At 54.8% G+C, this 16646-nt stretch overlaps 6 protein-coding genes across 6 annotated transcripts; 2 read left to right on the forward strand and 4 right to left on the reverse strand.

The window, feature by feature from the left end:
- Nucleotides 1–363: 363 nt before the first annotated feature.
- On the reverse strand, nucleotides 364–1976 carry CC84DRAFT_1254437 (Metallo-dependent phosphatase). The gene is made up of 2 exons (XM_018184464.1): nucleotides 1584–1976; nucleotides 364–1530 (listed from the first exon to the last, which is right to left on the reverse strand). Exons 1-2 carry the CDS (start codon nucleotides 1786–1788, stop codon nucleotides 566–568), a joined length of 1170 nt encoding a protein of 389 aa, XP_018042466.1. The 5' UTR covers nucleotides 1789–1976; the 3' UTR covers nucleotides 364–565.
- Nucleotides 1977–3304: 1328 nt separating this feature from the next.
- Nucleotides 3305–4384, reverse strand: CC84DRAFT_1134414 (uncharacterized protein). Its single transcript, XM_018176023.1, has one exon. The coding sequence runs from the start codon at nucleotides 4243–4245 to the stop codon at nucleotides 3358–3360; it is 888 nt and encodes a 295-aa protein (XP_018042467.1). The 5' UTR covers nucleotides 4246–4384; the 3' UTR covers nucleotides 3305–3357.
- A 1657-nt stretch (nucleotides 4385–6041) lies between these two features.
- On the forward strand, nucleotides 6042–7599 carry CC84DRAFT_67352 (uncharacterized protein). The gene is made up of 2 exons (XM_018187081.1): nucleotides 6042–6458; nucleotides 6510–7599. Exons 1-2 carry the CDS (start codon nucleotides 6314–6316, stop codon nucleotides 7499–7501), a joined length of 1137 nt encoding a protein of 378 aa, XP_018042468.1. The 5' UTR covers nucleotides 6042–6313; the 3' UTR covers nucleotides 7502–7599.
- A 1387-nt stretch (nucleotides 7600–8986) lies between these two features.
- Nucleotides 8987–10537, reverse strand: CC84DRAFT_1159472 (uncharacterized protein). The gene has a single exon (XM_018177245.1). The coding sequence runs from the start codon at nucleotides 10258–10260 to the stop codon at nucleotides 9160–9162; it is 1101 nt and encodes a 366-aa protein (XP_018042469.1). The 5' UTR covers nucleotides 10261–10537; the 3' UTR covers nucleotides 8987–9159.
- Nucleotides 10538–10686: 149 nt separating this feature from the next.
- Nucleotides 10687–12050, forward strand: CC84DRAFT_1079526 (adenine nucleotide alpha hydrolases-like protein; the record flags this gene model as incomplete). The annotated part of the gene is made up of 2 exons (XM_018173851.1): nucleotides 10687–11227; nucleotides 11278–12050. 2 exons carry the CDS (start codon nucleotides 10687–10689, stop codon nucleotides 12048–12050), a joined length of 1314 nt encoding a protein of 437 aa, XP_018042470.1.
- An 880-nt stretch (nucleotides 12051–12930) lies between these two features.
- CC84DRAFT_67358 (alpha-glucosidase precursor) lies at nucleotides 12931–16066 on the reverse strand. The gene is made up of 2 exons (XM_018187082.1): nucleotides 15671–16066; nucleotides 12931–15493 (listed from the first exon to the last, which is right to left on the reverse strand). Exons 1-2 carry the CDS (start codon nucleotides 15912–15914, stop codon nucleotides 13047–13049), a joined length of 2691 nt encoding a protein of 896 aa, XP_018042471.1. The 5' UTR covers nucleotides 15915–16066; the 3' UTR covers nucleotides 12931–13046.
- Nucleotides 16067–16646: the final 580 nt, after the last annotated feature.

The raw sequence follows: 16646 nt of genomic DNA on the forward strand, positions 1-16646 counted from the left end.
GTGCCTTCTCGCAGCCTCCCGAGCGTTGCCCTGATCGTCCTCACATGAGGTCTTCCCGCCATGCCGAGACAGCGGAGACCTTCGACCACGAGCGAGCCATCACGAGGTCCTGCAGAGCCATTCCACAAGTGGCGTGGCATTCGCCAGGTTGAGAAGTGATGCGTGCAAGCTGCAAGGGATGGCCCTGACACACCGGCGGTTGCATCGCCAGAATCGCCAGGCAGATATTTTATAACTCGATCCGTCCCGGATGACAAGCGTTAGAAGAACAGTAGTCTGCAGTAGACGCTGACCTTGAATGGCCACGGACGACACCATGCGGGGACGGCGCCACAATAAGCGGGGCAATATTCACTACCACTACCAATCGCGACCTGCTCGCATAGAGCGTAGCCCTGTTCAAACACCACTACTGTACACGTACGTGTGAGGACTTGATTGAGCGCATCTTGGACCCGACGCCCTTCACCAGCACAAAGTCCGTCACTGCCCTTGCGGAGCTCGTCCATCTGTACGACTCTGACAACACAGATCGACCCAGATATCCAGATGGGGAACCCCTACATCATTCTGCGTCGTCTTCCGTTGCCCACACTGGAAGATCGACGTCCACAACAATGGGTTTGTTGAACGCGGTCTTGAGATGATGGGGGCCCAAGAAAGCCGCATTGATCATGACAGTCTCCCTCCGCTCATCGGCCTCCACGTCAGGCTCGTGCTCAGGCCTGACCCCGCCTGAGCCCACCCCTTGGCGATGCTCAATTGCTCCTCCAAGCATAAACTTTGCGCCTCTTCTTATCTCGCCGGTTATGCCCTCGAGGTACGAGGTTGAATCAATCTCAGAAGGCTGAGTGACGCCAGGCGGACCTGACAGGCCCCCACCGAGGGGCTTGTCCTGGGCCAAGTGCTTGGGACAGTAGATCTGACGTGTCAACCCACTGCGATTGTCCAAAGGACGACGTCCTCTCGCAGACAAATTGACCATTGATTGCTTCTTGCCGGTGCCTGGGTCCTCCCAAACCTCGACGCCTCGCGTCAGGCTTCCGTTTCGCGGAGAGTCGAGATTCCACCGCACCCTTTCCACACCACGTGCTTCGTGAATATGCCCGAACACACACATCATTGGCCGGACGCGGTGAAGAGCTTGCAGAAGCTCCGCACACCCAGTTCTCTCATCATGAATGGCCTTGTCACAGTGGCCTTTCGGCGGAGTATGTGTTACCACAATATCGGCGTCTGAAGGAATCGCATCCCAAAGCTCGCGACCCGTCCCAGGCTTGTACGCAAAACCCCAGTCCCGATTGTTGGGCACATAGGGACTGCCGTATACCTTGAAGCAGGTATGTGGGCCGTCTTTAGCGTTCAAATAGATGGTCGCAGCCTCGTTCTCCAAATACGTGATCGAGCCCGACTCAGTGAACAGCTTCTTGTTGTCCTCCGAGCTGCGGGTATCCGGCCATCTACTATGACCAGAAGGATGTGCATTATGCTTCTCGAAAAATGGTGCATCAAGTGTCATATCGTGGTTTCCTAGTCCGTATAAGCGGCTAACTCCCTACTCTGGCAATTCGGTGTTCACAAACCAGCAATAACAATCTTAGCCTCGAAATCCGCGGCTTCTAGCCATCTGACCGTCTTCTCTAGTTCGGTTCTGCTTCCCTGCTTCGTCAAATCACCCGCATGGATGAGCACGTCGCCCTGTGGCAGCTTGGGCGTCTGGTTGTGCGTGTCGGAGATGCACACTATGCGGCTTTTGCGCGTTTTGAGGTTGGGCGCTGTGGTCGTCATACTGATCCATATCCGTTCGCAGGCGAGTTCCACTGTGTGAAGATGGCTTTCGTAATCACAAGTCTATGTACAGCTTGTTGCTGCTGACTCCAGGGCTTTTGTAGGCTAAGCCTGAATGAGTGAGTCACGGCCCGGCGAGGACTCTCGCACGCAACTTCATCAAGTGCTAACAGCAGCCCGGTGTGACTCAACAGAGTGGACTGTCTACGCAACATCATCCATTTCGAACGTCGCACAAAGGCTTCTTGGTCCCAAGTTCTAGCGCTAAAGCTCTTAGACCCTTCCTTTCCGTACCTGCGCCACATCCGCCGCACAGCTCCGCCACCCCAACTCCCTCTCGAAGCCTACCTGTCCTCATAACCATCCCTACAGCTCAGTCTACTCAAGCTCACACGATCGATCGGCATAACATACCTCCGCGACTCAAACCTAGCGGGCTTCTAGAATGCGCGCCCGCGTAGTCCAGGTCAGCACACGAGAATGAAGCTGAAAGCGCGCTACGTATCGGGCTAGCCTAGGGCATTCCTCACCGCAATGTGGCGTGCAGGGGTCATGCTTGCTGGTGTATCTGCTGTAAGAGGGTGCGTGTTGCGAGCGAGGCGCGAGGCGAAGTGAGGTGAGATGAGGTGCGAATGTAACGTCGAGGCATAGGGTCGGGATTTGTGATAGGGTACATAGTGTTTAGCCAGGCATTTAATGATCTTCATAGCACTGCAGTAGGATAGGGAACTGAATGCAGTTCCGGTTGGGGTGAGATTGCGGAGTGATGGGCGAGAGGGGCGGGATGAGGCTCTGCCTTGTGGGAATCCAGGCAACAGCTTTTGGGGGTGCTCAGCCTGCCTTCGGACGATATGCTCTTTGATGGTAATGATGCTTCGAATGGCTCGGGGACTATACAATTACCCGTTCATATAACCAAGCGGGGTTCGAGTAGTTCGTGGGTCGCGATTTGGACGTCTGTCCATTGATAGATCTTCGATGTCCGCTGTGGATGTACGAGTCCTCCTTTGATATTTTACGAACAATTCCTCTCCCAAGTCAACATTGGGGAGTGGATGAAGCTAGGAAATTGATCCTATTAGCGACGACAAAGAGATAATCAGCCGTACAGCCTTATAATCAAGGTTGGAACAGACCATGTTAGCTCAAGGTATCTACGAAAGCCAGCACTTACGTTTGTTGTCCTCAGGGTATGGTCTTGAGTGAAGCTTTAAGCAGCAAATAGACCAACGTGCAAAAATGGTGTGGTTATGTCGCACGCCTCGCTCAAAAAGTGCTTCGAAGCTGTGGTGCTGGAATGCGCTGCCCACAGCATCACAGCACTTTTGTTACGTCAGAAGGTTGATTCTCAGTCTAGTAATTGTATGTAAACCGCGAAAATATTGCTGTAGCGCTGTTATTCTGTGCTAGGTACCGAGGATTCTAATTTATAAAAGTGATGTGGAGCTGTGGCACTGGCATTGGCTGTCTGCAGCACCACAGCACTTTTTCAATCTTAGACAATTGTTGCTATCCTACCATCCGCACGTACGGTACTGCCACCATATTCATAACTAGGTGAACTTGGCTTTACAACCTCCACTCGAGAGGCTTCCCAATATCCAGAATGGCATCTTCCATCCACCCTCCCACACTCCACGGCTTGAGTTCCTGCGGAAAGTGCATCCCTTCTTCCTCGCCCCTAGTCTCACTCCGCAACATCTCCACCCAGCATCCGCGAGCCCTCACCACCTTCCCCCCAATATCAAACGAGCACCACCGATCAGTCCCCGCAGCAACCGCAACCTCATTCTTCGCGCTGACATCATATGGATCAATCTCCACGCCATCATCTAGCTCAGCCTGCACCGCACGCCTATGCCCGGCCGGCTCAGGAATCGGCGGCTGCACATGTACCATCTTCAGCGGCACATACTTCATATTAACCGGCACCGGCGGTACCCATCTCCAGGGCGTCAGCCTACATGCAAAAAAAGGCGCCGTACTATCACCCTCCACCGTTCCCGGCGCAAACACCTTCACCGTCAGTTTCTCCGGTGGACTCGCACCCTCCCCTGTCACTGGCGCTGAAAACTCGAATCTCGCAAGGTGCTTCGGGATATTCCAGTTCAAGCGGCCATTATACATTGTCGCGCGCTGGCTCACGTATATCCGCGCTATACGCAGTGCCTTCTTGGGAATCTGGGGCGGACCAGTGGATGGGCGAGGCACGCTGAAGTTGCCTGGAATCAGCATGAGTTCGTCGTAGGGGCCGACGGGCGTGGATGTGTAGCGGACTATCATTATGGCGCCGAGACCGCCGGTGAAGGAGCCTAGAGACTCGTCGGTCCATGCGGATTTGAGAGGGTCGTAGAGGCCCTCAGGGAGGGAACTGAGCTTCAGAAAGAGGAGGTAGGATTCTGCGCGGAGGGTCCAGGGGGCGGGCATACGCTGCATATGGTGGCACGAGGTTTCCATATTGTATGCTGATGGTTGGTGAAATGCTTTTAGTATGGTGGTACGGAAGGTACGAGAGAGGCTTGAGCGGGTTGTCTCGGGTTCGCGATACGCTCACGCTGCGAGATTTTTCAAAGCGATTGAAACGTAGGTAGTATCGCAGCACATTTTGATCGATGGTTTCCTACAAGATAAGAAGGATCACAACTGACGTTGCCTTAATAAGACGTGACGTAAGACTAGACGGGTTCACCTACAGGGGTGTCAAGGTACCGAGGATTCACATGGGATGAGTGTAGCCGAACTTGTCCAAAACGACTATGGGAGGTGTCAGGCAAAGGCGGGTTCTGTTGTTGAAAATATCCTGGGGAAAAAGACTAAATTGTGTTTGTTCTTGATAGTTTCCTGGTTCCCTGCAAGGTGTGGTGGTGTTGTGTTCTGGCTGGTTGTTCGCGTGAGCTAGGCAGTAGCCCAGTCAAATAGTGGTGTTTAGATAGAAGACTCTGAACCCAAACGACTGTATACTTCCCTAGAGAGATACTCACGATCGGTAAGGGCAATTAGTAAAGGTATTAAGGAGATATGATATGCCAGCTTTTTGGATCCAAGTTGGCAATGCTTTTATGTTGACAGGTAAGGTAAGAAGAATTATATTTAAGCAAATTTAAAGGTTATTTGTAAACAGACACAACGCTAACACGATGTTCACACCTCCTTTTACACTAAAAGAGGGATTTCGAATGATATTAATTTGCCAAGAATACAGACACATCATTTTCCTGTCACAGCGCGAACTGTGATTCCAAGCACATGCGAGTGCCTGCTCCTTTCTGGCGATTTATCGGCACATAGGATTCCGTTCGTACTATTCGTAGAAAATGAGCCTGCGGGCCATCTAAGCACTCACATCGATTAGTTTCTTTTAGATACTTAGAACTGGCGCAACTCCATAAGGCCTTTGCGTCAGTAATTTGACTTTGCTACAATGGGTTACCGGTCCAGCCTCGAATCTTCTACAATATCATATGCTCATTGGTATGCTAGTGTTCAGAAGCCACCATACACCCGTTGACCGCCCGGTTTTGAATTCCGAAAGGGGCGCAACGCGAGCCAGCTAACTCACCATGCCTGAATGCTTGTCTGATCTTTCCAGGGCAGTGTCAAAATTCCTCAGACCAAGAAATGAAAGCACCCTTCTGGGGGACGGAAAATCTCTCACCATCAAGAGACTCGGAAAGCGATTCTATCCGTCGCCTGATAGTGAACTTGAGACCGTCGGGGCTCACAATCTTGGGGCACGTATGCACAATGCGATTAGGAACGATCAGGGTGTTTGCAGCTATGAAACATGTCTTCACTTCGACTTGAAGAGTTCTCGCTGATGACCCGGTGCATTTCGCTATGGGACCCGGTGAATAGAGTCGTATCATCCCATGGAGGACGGCCAGAGTCCATTTCAATTGGGGATATCCAGTTGTATAGACCCACTGTTCAGTTTCCGCCGCTGATGATAGATATCATAATGGCAATTATGGGAAACGTTAGCAGAGCGTGCAGAGGTGTGCCGTAGTCACGTTGTCAATATTGTTGGGATGGTGGAATGAGCGATGAGAACAGAAGGTGAGGAGTGGTCAGCACGCATCTCTCCCGAATCGATACATTAGGGTGCCACGTACCACACGGCGTAGTATGGATGTATGGACCATGTGAGACAACAGGCAAATACGCATGAGTTCCGAGATACTAGTAATCCAAGGTCGCCCATTCGGTGCGGTCAGTTATCCATGTCGCACCTGCAGCCACATGATGTAGATTGCGGGGCAGTGTGATACAGCTCAAAAATTGTGTCGTGGGCTGCTACCCTGACTGTCGTTACTGTTCAACTACAAGTCCCATCTGTTCTGACGTTCACTTCATCGTCGATCTCTAAAGAAACACATTTCAATCGTCCCTCGATATGTCCCGACGCCAGAATGTTAGTGAATCGAGGTGCGCCGATGCAAGACCGACTACAAAGCGTTGTCGGATGTAACTTATTCGTGTCAGGTACAATGCAAAAGCACAATCGCTACGCAGGAAGACAGCTTGGATGATGGAGAATGTTGATAGTCTCGTGCACACGGTCTCAGCTAATGAGTTTGCTCTGAATGACGCAATCGTGTCATCAGTGTCCGGATGCGAGACGCTTTGTAGCTATAACTGGTTGAAGGATGGTAGTGGTATCGTTGTACCTGGTAATATGAACTCTAAGAACGGCCTCGAGTTGAAGCTCACAACATCGGCAGGTGGGCCTCCGCAGTGGAATCCTCAGCCATTGCCATGCACCTTGCCAAAAGATGCCGGGTATTCCTTGGAGGATGCGAAGGCTGCAAAACTTCCCACTTATCCGTACGAACCCGCATTCCGGGCATTGGCGACCATGAATCCCAGTACGAAATTCGATGACATCGACATTGTTACACGCCGCAATAGCCTGCGGAAATTGCTCGACTTCGCTGCCGGCAAGGCCATAGACCCTTTTCGTATGGACCTTCACATGGTGAACGATACTCTATTCATCAGTCGAAAGGAGGCGAGTGCTGCGTTCATGATACACGGGGCTCATAATTCCGGACACGGCCATAACTTCGAAACGAGGTTCACAAAACCGGGGAACGGGTTGAACCAATCACACAGCCATCACAGGGTGGTTCGGTATCTGCTTGGTCACCTCAATTGCGTTGTGCAGTTTGAGGTGGATGCGTATTACGATGACGATGATGGTAGACACTCTGGTCCTTCACAGCCTCAAGATCCGGTAGAGGATGCTGTGGCCTCGATGGCGAACCTGTCAACCAGACACGCACGAGGTAGCGCCTTCCTTGCAGGAGCAATCAATGTGATTCATGAAGGAGATCTTGTTGACCCCGCGAAACTCGCGGAACTGAAACTTTACGGGAAGAACAGACGCGATCCGATGCCACAGATATGGTTCAGTCGAACGCCTTACCTCATCGAAGGGAGGCACGTCGAAGGGGAAGTTCGATCAATTCGCTGCACGCACGTTGAAGCGCAGTTTGGGACTTGGGAAAAAGATCATCAGCAGGCGTTGCGCAAGCTTGTGAGCTTGCTTGATTTATTGAAGAGTATCGTGAGTGGGACGGAGAATCGCAGCGCCATTCTCTTGTGCACTGATAAAGGTGCTCCTTTGACAGTCTTTGCTGCGAAGAATCTCGGCGCTGTCTTACCAAACGATATGACGGAAATGTTTTGGACAGTCAAGGATGGAGTAATCTGAATACTTGCGCTATGACAGTGTCGCATCGAGTCTGCTTGATTGACACAGATCCGGATCGTGGGCGCCGGCAGTTAGAAATTCAAAAGTTTTCTTCAAGGACCGACACGTCATAACTGTCACACAATTTTGTTTTGATCCCAGGCAAATGGAAAAGCACCTTCGTTTCCAGAAGTCCACATAGTGTATTTTTATGCGGGGATTGGATTAAAGGCCGGCGGGACAATCTCCCACATTCCGAATTTTTGGTGTCAAACTGGAACAGGAAAGGAGCCACCATGCATCTGGGCGCTCAAAGCTTAGTTTAGACTTGAATATAGCACCTTAGAGAAAGCAAGATCAAGACGGAGGCCGGGAGAGGCTTATAGGTGCTCCTGACTAACTTTGGCCGCCCGCCACCACCATATAACGCGGTGCATCCGGTAGTTTTTGGTCTAGAAACATGCAATATAGGCTGCAATGATTGATTTCCTCTGTCGGTTTGCCTTCATGGACTCAAAGTGAGCCAGCCAGCCTCCCGCGTGCACGCGGGATGCCGTAGATATTAAAATAGGACAGAGCTCACATCGACATAGCGTCCCAATGATTTAGTGATATTGTGGTCCAAAGCGTAAAGAAGACATTGGACTTAGCGCAGGGGATTCTTTAGCAGCAGTGGTGGGACGCTTCAACCAGAACCGACACGACATGCAGTCTTCGAGATGTCTTTTAGATCCCAAGCACACGCAACAAACCATTGTGCACTTATGGAAGTCCCCACGACTCCATTGGCGTGATTTTATAATTCGGAGGCAAGAACCAACTTCCCATGTCAGCATCCTTGCTGTTTTGAACTAGAGCACGCAGAAGTCCACAGAGTGTGTACTTCTTGGATCTCAGACTCGAGTAAGTCGATGCCGTCTCCGCCATGAACATTTCGACCCAAACACAGACAGCCAGACTTCCACATTTCTCCACGACGCTAGGTTTTGAAACAGACAGCGCACTACATGAGCGTCGGCCCGAGATTACTTTTGGTCAGACCATCAACCAAAGCAGTGCGAAGAACAAGGCGCGTCGCACCCAGGAAACCTCTTGTATGCACGCTGATGATGTGGTGTGGTATCAGACGACGATTTGAACAGCAAGCAAGACACATGGGACCGTGTTCTCGTTGTTTTGAGTTTCTCGTTTAGACTGGAAGCTAACATCATGAACGAAGGCGGAAAGCCGAAACCGCACGTTGTCCCCTTCAGAAGACTCTTTCAGAGGAAGCAGGGAACCACACCTGCACATGTGGCTTATCCTCGTGGGCTTTTAGTCAGGCCTTTCAACAATGCAGTGTAAAGAATCAGTCGATTCTCGGCCAGTGGAGCGCTTTCATACGCGCCAATGATGCGGCGTGCGATTGCGTGGCGGTGGCCCGAAAGACGGGCACATTCCAGTCACACGGGTTTGAGCGGATAAGGAGGTACTTTATGGGGGTTAAAACGGACTCTGACCCCCGCGGACCCCTTCAGATGGAGGAGATAGGTTGTAATTACAAGGTATACGGTATGCCGGAGTTTGGCATTCGAACATGTACGTTCAGATATATATACAGCGAAAGAGATCCCATCTTACACAGAAACCCCCAACCCCTCTCACTGTCCCCTCGTACCCCCATAGCCTCACCTGCTCCGCTACCGGTTCTCCAACACGTCGAAAATCCCCTCCATGACGACTGGTGGCGTCTCGCTCCTCACAAACCCAAACCCCTCCACCGGGGTCCCCGGGTTAGAGCCCCTCAGACTCGCCGCCGAAGAACGCCTCAAACTCGCCGCCGACGCCCGCCTCAGACTCGCCGGCGAAGGCGAACCCCTCGGCTCCAGCATCCCCAGCCCAATCTCCTCAACCCCACTCGCATTGCGCTCCGCCTCGAGTGCCATATCCAGGCGTGACGAGTGTCTTCTTAATGTACGACCGCCTGGCGGTGCTGGACTCGCGGATAAAGAAATGGAAGGCGATAGGGAGAGTTGCCCCGGGAAGGCGGATGCTGGGGATGTAGAGATGGGAGATCCACCTGGGTCCAGGGAGGTGGAAGAAAGAAACTCGGCCTCGAGGAGCTGGAGGAGGTCTGGGACAGTGATTCCGGGAGGGAGGTTGAAGTCGGGCCGAGGGATGCGCTTGTACGCTGAGATGGTGCGGATTGAGCTTGTCGTAGGTCGTCTGGCCTTCGCAGTGTTGGTGGTAGTGCTTCCGCGTTTTTGGAGGTGGATCTCCGGCTCTGGAGATGGAGGTGGGAGATTGGTGATCACGGGTTGAATGGGCGAATCGTTTGGAGCAGCAGGTTGCTGTACAGGTGGACTCCGGGGTGTGCCGCGCCTGGGGGTTTCTGTTGCGGCGGCCTGGGCAGGCTTGAGAGAAGCGCGGAAATCGGTCTGTTGTCTCTGCTTCAGGGAAGGTGCTCTCTGGAAGGCTGTTTGCAACCGAAGTTTTCCCTGCTGGGATTTGGATGTCTGTCGTTGAAGGCCTGGTGCACATGGCAGCATGCTCGCCCTGATAGCGCTGAGAGATTCCGGCGGGCTCTGCGAGTCGAAGGCGGATACGGCCTGTGATACTTTTACATTCTGGTGGCCGGTGTGGTTCATTTCCTGGAGGAGATATTCCAGCTGGTTCTCGTCGAGATCGGCCAGAACCTCGTACAGCGACCCGAGTGAGGAGCTAGGCTTGTGCTGTTTGCGCCCATTGGGTGGAGGCGTGGCCGCGACGGCGCTTGCCGCTGTAGCCTTTGCGGAGTCCATGGCGGCGGACTGGAATGCACTGGGTCCCGACAGCCGTCTGATGGGGACGCCGCCAGGGTCGTCAAAGTTCACTGTGCAGTCGTTCGAGATGTCTCTGCAGGGGACGTGGTGGGCGATCGGCCGCCGGGGTGCAGCGGAAATTGGGTGCGAGCAACGCGCGATTGCGCCGTGCTGAACAGGCCGCAGCGAGCGCGGCTCATCTCATGTCAAGCACGAGACGGGATCCAGACGCGACAACTGCAAAAGAGTCTCGAGTGCAGCTGCAGACATCTGCATGGCCGGCTGGCGTCGCGCCCTGTTTAGGTAGGGACCCCTATATGTCCGCGGCCTGACTCGCCCACGCAGCCCCGCCACCGCGCGCTGACTCGCCTGTCTGAATTATTCCCCTCGGCCACGCACTGCTCGCACCTCGCAGCACGCGCAAACATGGCGCCCTCTCTGTGCGCCCAGTGCAGGACCAGCCGCGCCCTCATCCTGCGGCCCAAAGACCACAGCAAGCTCTGCCGCGCCTGCTTCCTGACCACCTTCGAGACCGAGATCCACCACACCATCACGTCTACCGGCCTCTTCGCTCGTGGCGAGCGCATTGCCATCGGCGCATCCGGCGGCAAAGACTCGACCGTCCTCGCTTCCGTGCTGAAGACGCTCAACGAGCGCTACGACTACGGCCTCGACCTGATCTTGCTGAGCATCGACGAGGGCATCAAGGGATACCGAGACGACAGTCTGGAGACGGTGAAGCGCAATGCCGAGCAGTATGGCATGCAGCTGTGCATCCTGGGGTACGACGAGCTGTACGGGTGGACAATGGACCAGGTTGTGGAGCAGGTGGGCAAACGAGGGAACTGCACCTACTGCGGCGTGTTCAGACGGCAGGCGCTCGACCGGGGAGCCGCACGCCTCGGCGTAAAGCACGTCGTGACGGGGCACAACGCAGACGATGTTGCCGAGACGGTGCTGATGAACTGTGAGAGAGCCCCCATCTCCAAGCCCAAAGGCCCATGCTGACAGCACCAGTGCTCCGCGGCGACCTCCCCCGCCTCTCCCGCACAACCTCCATCGTGACCAGCACCCCCAGCCTGACTGCCGACCCCGCCGCAAATACGCACATCAAGCGCTCCAAGCCGCTCAAGTACGCCTACGAAAAGGAAATCGTCCTCTACGCCCACCACAAGAACCTCGACTACTTCAGCACAGAGTGCATCTACTCGCCCGAAGCCTTCCGCGGCAGCGCCCGCGCCCTGATCAAGAACCTCGAGCGCGTCCGGCCCAGCGCCATCTTGGACGTCGTTCGCAGCGGCGAGGACATGGCGAAGCTAGTTCCCGGCAGCGACGAAGGGTGCGGCGGCGTCTGCGCCTCCTCCGTGCCCGCGGGCGACGAAGAAGAAGGTGGCTGCGGTAGTGCCCAGGGTCGGAGTTCAGGCGGCGAGATGGCTACCATGGAGCAAGCCCTCTCTTCCAACGACCGCGCCGCCGACGCCGGGCTCGAGATCGAGATCACGACGTCCAAGATCGCGAAGAGCGCCGCGCCTGTGCCTCTTACTGTGGGCAAGAGCAGGAAAGTCCCCAAGACGCCAAACAATACGCGCAATCAGCCAAAGAAGCAGGTCATGGGCCAGTGCAAGAAGTGCGGCTATCTCTCTAGCCAGGACATCTGCAAGGCATGCGTGCTGCTCGAGGGCTTGAACAAGAACCGCCCCAAGAACCATATCGAGGTTGGCTACGAGCCGGAGAAGGAGGTCAACGGCGTGACGGAGGCGGTCAAGCAGCTCGATGTTGGCGCCGGATGAGTGGGGTTCTGGAAGACACGTAGAATGCGGGAACGGAAAGCCAGCCCAAGCCGCGCTCACAGACGGAAAGCACAGCAAACGGAGAAGGTCGTGTGAGCGCGTGTGCGCCATAGCGGCGGTGCTATGAGGCATGAGGTTGTACCCTCGTGCGACTGGTATCTTCGCACATTGGGAAAGGATGCCTGCTGAAATGGATCTGGGGATTCATACCAGACGCCCTGCAGAACGCGCACAACGGAGCTCCTCGAGAAAGGAAGCCGTACGTGCGGCGAGATCTACACGGCCCCTATACGACGCGCCTTACTTGCCTCCGAGCGAGCCGTTGCTCATCACGCGCTGTCGCCCTCCGCCTGTTCACGGCTACCAAACCACGCCAAGGTACCCGGCAGAGCGGTCTGTAGCGTAGTGTGGTGCGAGTGCAACGGCCGGGCATCCTTGTAGCGCGCGAGTCACGTAGCTAGCCAATACACACTTGTGCACTTGCACCTGTAACTGTTGCTATGTTGGTGCTTATGAACTTGTGACTGGCTCTGTGGCGCGTGGGTCTTGTGCTGCTTGTGGGTAAAGATGACGCGGGAGCGGTGCAGAGTGCAATGACACAGAATGTAGTGTGGGGGCGGGCTGGCGGGACGCTGGGTGCGAAGCTGAATGTGGTGATGGGCAAGATTCTGGGTTTGCTGTTGGAAGTGACGGTGGATGAGACGGTGTATGGAGTTGCCAGTTGGTTAGCTCACGGCAGGGCCAGTGGTCATCAGAGAGGTTCATGATTGTGCAGAGTCTTGATCTACGGGTGTATGATCTAGATCTAGAAGATCCAGTGTCAATCCACGACACGATGTGCGAACAAGCCCCTACCGGATATGCCTATGCAATACCAAGCCAACATGCGCCATCCAATGCAAATGCTCCGTAAACGCCGTTTTCCAACCCAAACCCTTCATGACATGCGTTGATCAGTCGTACATATGGTGTACAAAGTCCAAGGAAAGAAGTGCACTAGATGTGCACCTCAAAGTCCGCATCCAAGTTCCAAGACCCTTGCACTGTGACCGATCCAGACGCCGAATCGAACTTGGAATTCTCACCCAAGTCACCGATTTGGACGTCCTCCTGGCCAAGCACCTTGAAGGACTCGATCTTGATGCTCTCGCCATTGAGTCCAGGATATCCCCATTTGCCTTCGACCTTGATTTTCCCGTTGTCCCAAGTGATGTCGAGCTCGGTTGTCTGCTTCTGCTCGATCTTCTCGCCCTCATCAATGTAAAGGCGACCCTTGGCTTTCCCGTTAGCGTCCGGCGCAACGATGAACACAAAGTTCTCCTTGCGGAGCTCAGCAGTTGTGTTGGCGGAGTTTGCGCGTTGAGGGATGATCGTACCGCCACGGACGTGCACCGGGATGTCAGTCCAGGACACGCCGGTGCGGGTCACGTTGGTGCCGAGACCCTCGACGCGTTGGCCGGTCCAATAGTCGTAGAAGGTGTCTTTGGGCATGTAGAACGTGACGTTCTCGGCCCAGTCGGTAGTCACGGGCGAGATGAGCAGTGCGTCGCCATAGAACCACTGGTCCTGGATGCCGAAGGTGTTCTCGTCTTCGGGGTACAGGAAGAAGAGCGGGTTGATCATTGGGGTGCCCTCAGTTGTCTGGTAGTACAGGGCGGTGTAAGCATAGTCGATCAGCTTATACCGCGTGTCGATGGCCTTCTTGGCCGCCTTGATCGTGAGGGGCCACTGGTAGAATTCTTGCTGAATGGCGTGGATCTCGGCGTGGTTGCGATAGAAAGGCTGGAAGGCACCGAGCAGTGCCCACCGGGCGCACATCTGCTCATTCGCATCGGCGTTGAACCCACAGACGTCTGAGCCAACCATCGGCATTTGGTGCATAGACACCCATGCGAGCATCTGGCGGATAGACAGGCGGTAGTGCTCCCAGATCGAAGCATTGTCGCCGAACCAGTGCGTGGCTTTGCGGCCGCTGCCCGCAAAAGTCGAGCGCGTCAGGACCATGGGTCGGAGACCAGGACGGCGAGCGAGCATGGCGTCATAGGTGACGCGCGACATGGCATGGCCGTGAAGGTTGTGCGTATCATAAACCTTGGTTCCGTCGGCGTTTGTGTTGTTCGTCCAGATAGTGTAGCCAGAGAGATTGCCGCGTTGGTTCACGGGATCGTACTTCGCCACGAACAAGTCCCGACCAGGAAGACCCTTGTACTTGTCTTCTCGGCGGGTGAGCGAGCGACGGCTCGGCTGGAAGTCCTCTGGGAAGCCGGGGATCGGGCGGCCGGTGTTGGGACGCGGGTCATGTTCAACCTTTGGCGGATTGCCCTGGTCGTCGAGAGGGTTGCAGTCGATGTCACTACAGAAGTTGGACGCTTCGTTCATGTCAACCCAGATGCCATCGAGGTCGATCCCGTTGTCGGCGCTGAAAGTCGTTGCGATTTGCTCCGCCCACCACTTCGACGTGTTAGGGTGGAGCCAGTCAGGCCATGCCATGGTGCCGGCCCACTGGACGCCCAAGTAGTCAGATCCATCCTCATTCTTGTAGAAGACACCCATCTCGTGACCCTGCTCATATGGCTTGTAACCTTCTTTGAAGTGAATTGCAGGGTCAAGGATAAGAACGTAGCGCTGGCCGCGAGAGTGGAGAGTGGACACAAGTTCGCGCATCTTAGCGATGGGGAAGCGCTCGGGGTCGGTGGTGAAGTCCTGGCGACCGTCCATGTAGTCAATATCCGTCCACATGACCTCCAAGGGAATGCCTGCAGTGGAGTAGTTGCCGACGACCTCTGCGACCATGTTGACATCCCAGTAACCGTACTTGCACTGGTGGAAGCCGAAGGTCCAGTAGGGGAACATCGCAGAGTAGCCAACGGTGTCGGCATACTGCTTGGATACCTCTGCAGGTTGCTTGCCTGCCAAAAAGTAAAGATCGATGATACCTCCGATGGCGTTGTACTGGAGGTACTGATCACCAGACTCGGTCACGTTCAGGTCAACCTTCATGCCGTTTGCGTTAAGCATGAAGACGCCGTGGGTGCCCTTGTCTCCACGGTGGTCAAAGTAGACTGGGTGAGAGCCGTAGAGATTGACGTTAGTGGGCAGGTTGGGCGACTCTGCGTTGTAGAGCGTGCGATGGTAGTCAACGTTCGGCAGCCGGAAGGGGTCGCTGTGCTCCCCGAACCCGTAGATGTTAGGGTTCTTGGGCAAGCTAGTACGCAGACCTACGTATTGCGACTCGAAGATCAATTGCCGGCCGGATGTGTCGAACAGAACCTCGTCATTCTCCTTGCGAGTGATCTTGAAAGAGAACGGCTTCTCAACCAACTCGAACTCGAGAAGAGCGTCATCGGAAGGTGTCTCGCCGTGTTGGGGACGCGAGACAAGCTCTTCCTGCACTTGGTACACCTGCTCATCCTTATCGAAGATCTTGACGTGCAGGCGGTCCTCTGTTACTATGTTAGTACGATCTTCGGTAACACAAGACGCGCGCTGAATATGCGCCGTGTCACAGAGCATGCAAAGCTGGTTTAGAAACCTGGACACTGTCGCGACCTTCTCTAATCCAGAGTACACAGCATGGTGTCCACGCTTATAACATGCGGGGTAGTAGTAATTGTACTTACTCGACTGGTACTCGACAACGAGTCGCAGGTCCTTGATATCAGGGCTGTACACATTGCAGGCATCGCCAGCAAGGGTAAGATCCGCGGTAATAGTCGAGTCAGTCTTCTCCACGTTCGACGCCTCGTAACCGGGGCAATTGTCCGTAGAGAAGTTGTCACGCACAACAAGATCGAGAGGGGCGGGGGCTGCAATGGTGAAGCCCGTGAAGGCGACCAGGCCGAGAGCAAGTCGCTGAACGCGCATGCCGTCGTTGGAGTGGTGTCAAAGTTTGCGATCTTGGTGGAGAGCGAGGCAAGCCCGCGGATGGGCGAGTTTTTATAAGAATGTGGGGGCGGGACGACTTCGGGCTAGAAAGCGAGGTGAATGAAGGACGTTGCGCAGGCGGCCAGTGACAGGGATCCCGCCTTCACTTTACGCCCCGCTGACCCTGTGCGGGCAGAGGCAGATCATTCAGTTCACTAGTGGCTCCACCCCAGATCGTCGAGCGCCACCGCCGTTGCCCACCTGCTGTATCGTGGAGGGCTAGTGGTGTTGTTTGCCGGCGGCGTCAACATGCAGCTACCGTTCCTGGTCGAAGGTGCGGGGAGGCTGCATGTTTACGATTGCGGCGCACATGCGGGCGATCGTGAGCAGGGATGGGAATCCTGGTGACGCGAACAGTTGTACCCGTACATAGCCTCAGCCACTTCGAGCAGAAGGAGCGCCTGAGGGCGCAGGGTTGGGAGAGTCCTGCACCAACAAACGCCTGATTGCGTTGGTTGAGACCGCTCGATTGCCGCGTATCGACAGCAGCACAAATCACCTCTGAAGAAAGCATCCTAGGATACCGATGCTCTCTTTCGGCGCTAGAGAATAACACTTGCAAGTCCGACATTCTTCTTGGGCGCAGGCCATGGTGACAGACTCGCGCGAGAACGACATTGGAAGAAAGGAGAGAAGGGGGCCATGGAAAACGAGGCCGCCTCAGGAGCCTGG

The sequence above is a fragment of the Paraphaeosphaeria sporulosa genome (assembly GCF_001642045.1).
Source record: "Paraphaeosphaeria sporulosa strain AP3s5-JAC2a unplaced genomic scaffold CC84scaffold_1, whole genome shotgun sequence".
Lineage (NCBI taxonomy): Eukaryota > Fungi > Ascomycota > Dothideomycetes > Pleosporales > Didymosphaeriaceae > Paraphaeosphaeria > Paraphaeosphaeria sporulosa.

Excerpts from the sequence above, each read along its gene's own strand:
- CC84DRAFT_1254437 (XM_018184464.1), bottom strand. The coding sequence starts at position 1,788 with ATGACGACCACAGCGCCCAACCTCAAAACGCGCAAAAGCCGCATAGTG. Across the intron at positions 1,531-1,583 it reads GGCTAAGATTGTTATTGCTG|GAAACCACGATATGACACTT; the intron begins GTTTGTGAACAC and ends TATACGGACTAG.
- CC84DRAFT_1134414 (XM_018176023.1), bottom strand. The coding sequence starts at position 4,245 with ATGGAAACCTCGTGCCACCATATGCAGCGTATGCCCGCCCCCTGGACC.
- CC84DRAFT_67352 (XM_018187081.1), top strand. The coding sequence starts at position 6,314 with ATGATGGAGAATGTTGATAGTCTCGTGCACACGGTCTCAGCTAATGAG. Across the intron at positions 6,459-6,509 it reads TAGTGGTATCGTTGTACCTG|GTGGGCCTCCGCAGTGGAAT; the intron begins GTAATATGAACT and ends CAACATCGGCAG.
- CC84DRAFT_1159472 (XM_018177245.1), bottom strand. The coding sequence starts at position 10,260 with ATGGACTCCGCAAAGGCTACAGCGGCAAGCGCCGTCGCGGCCACGCCT.
- CC84DRAFT_67358 (XM_018187082.1), bottom strand. The coding sequence starts at position 15,914 with ATGCGCGTTCAGCGACTTGCTCTCGGCCTGGTCGCCTTCACGGGCTTC. Across the intron at positions 15,494-15,670 it reads CGTTGTCGAGTACCAGTCGA|AGGACCGCCTGCACGTCAAG; the intron begins GTAAGTACAATT and ends ACATAGTAACAG.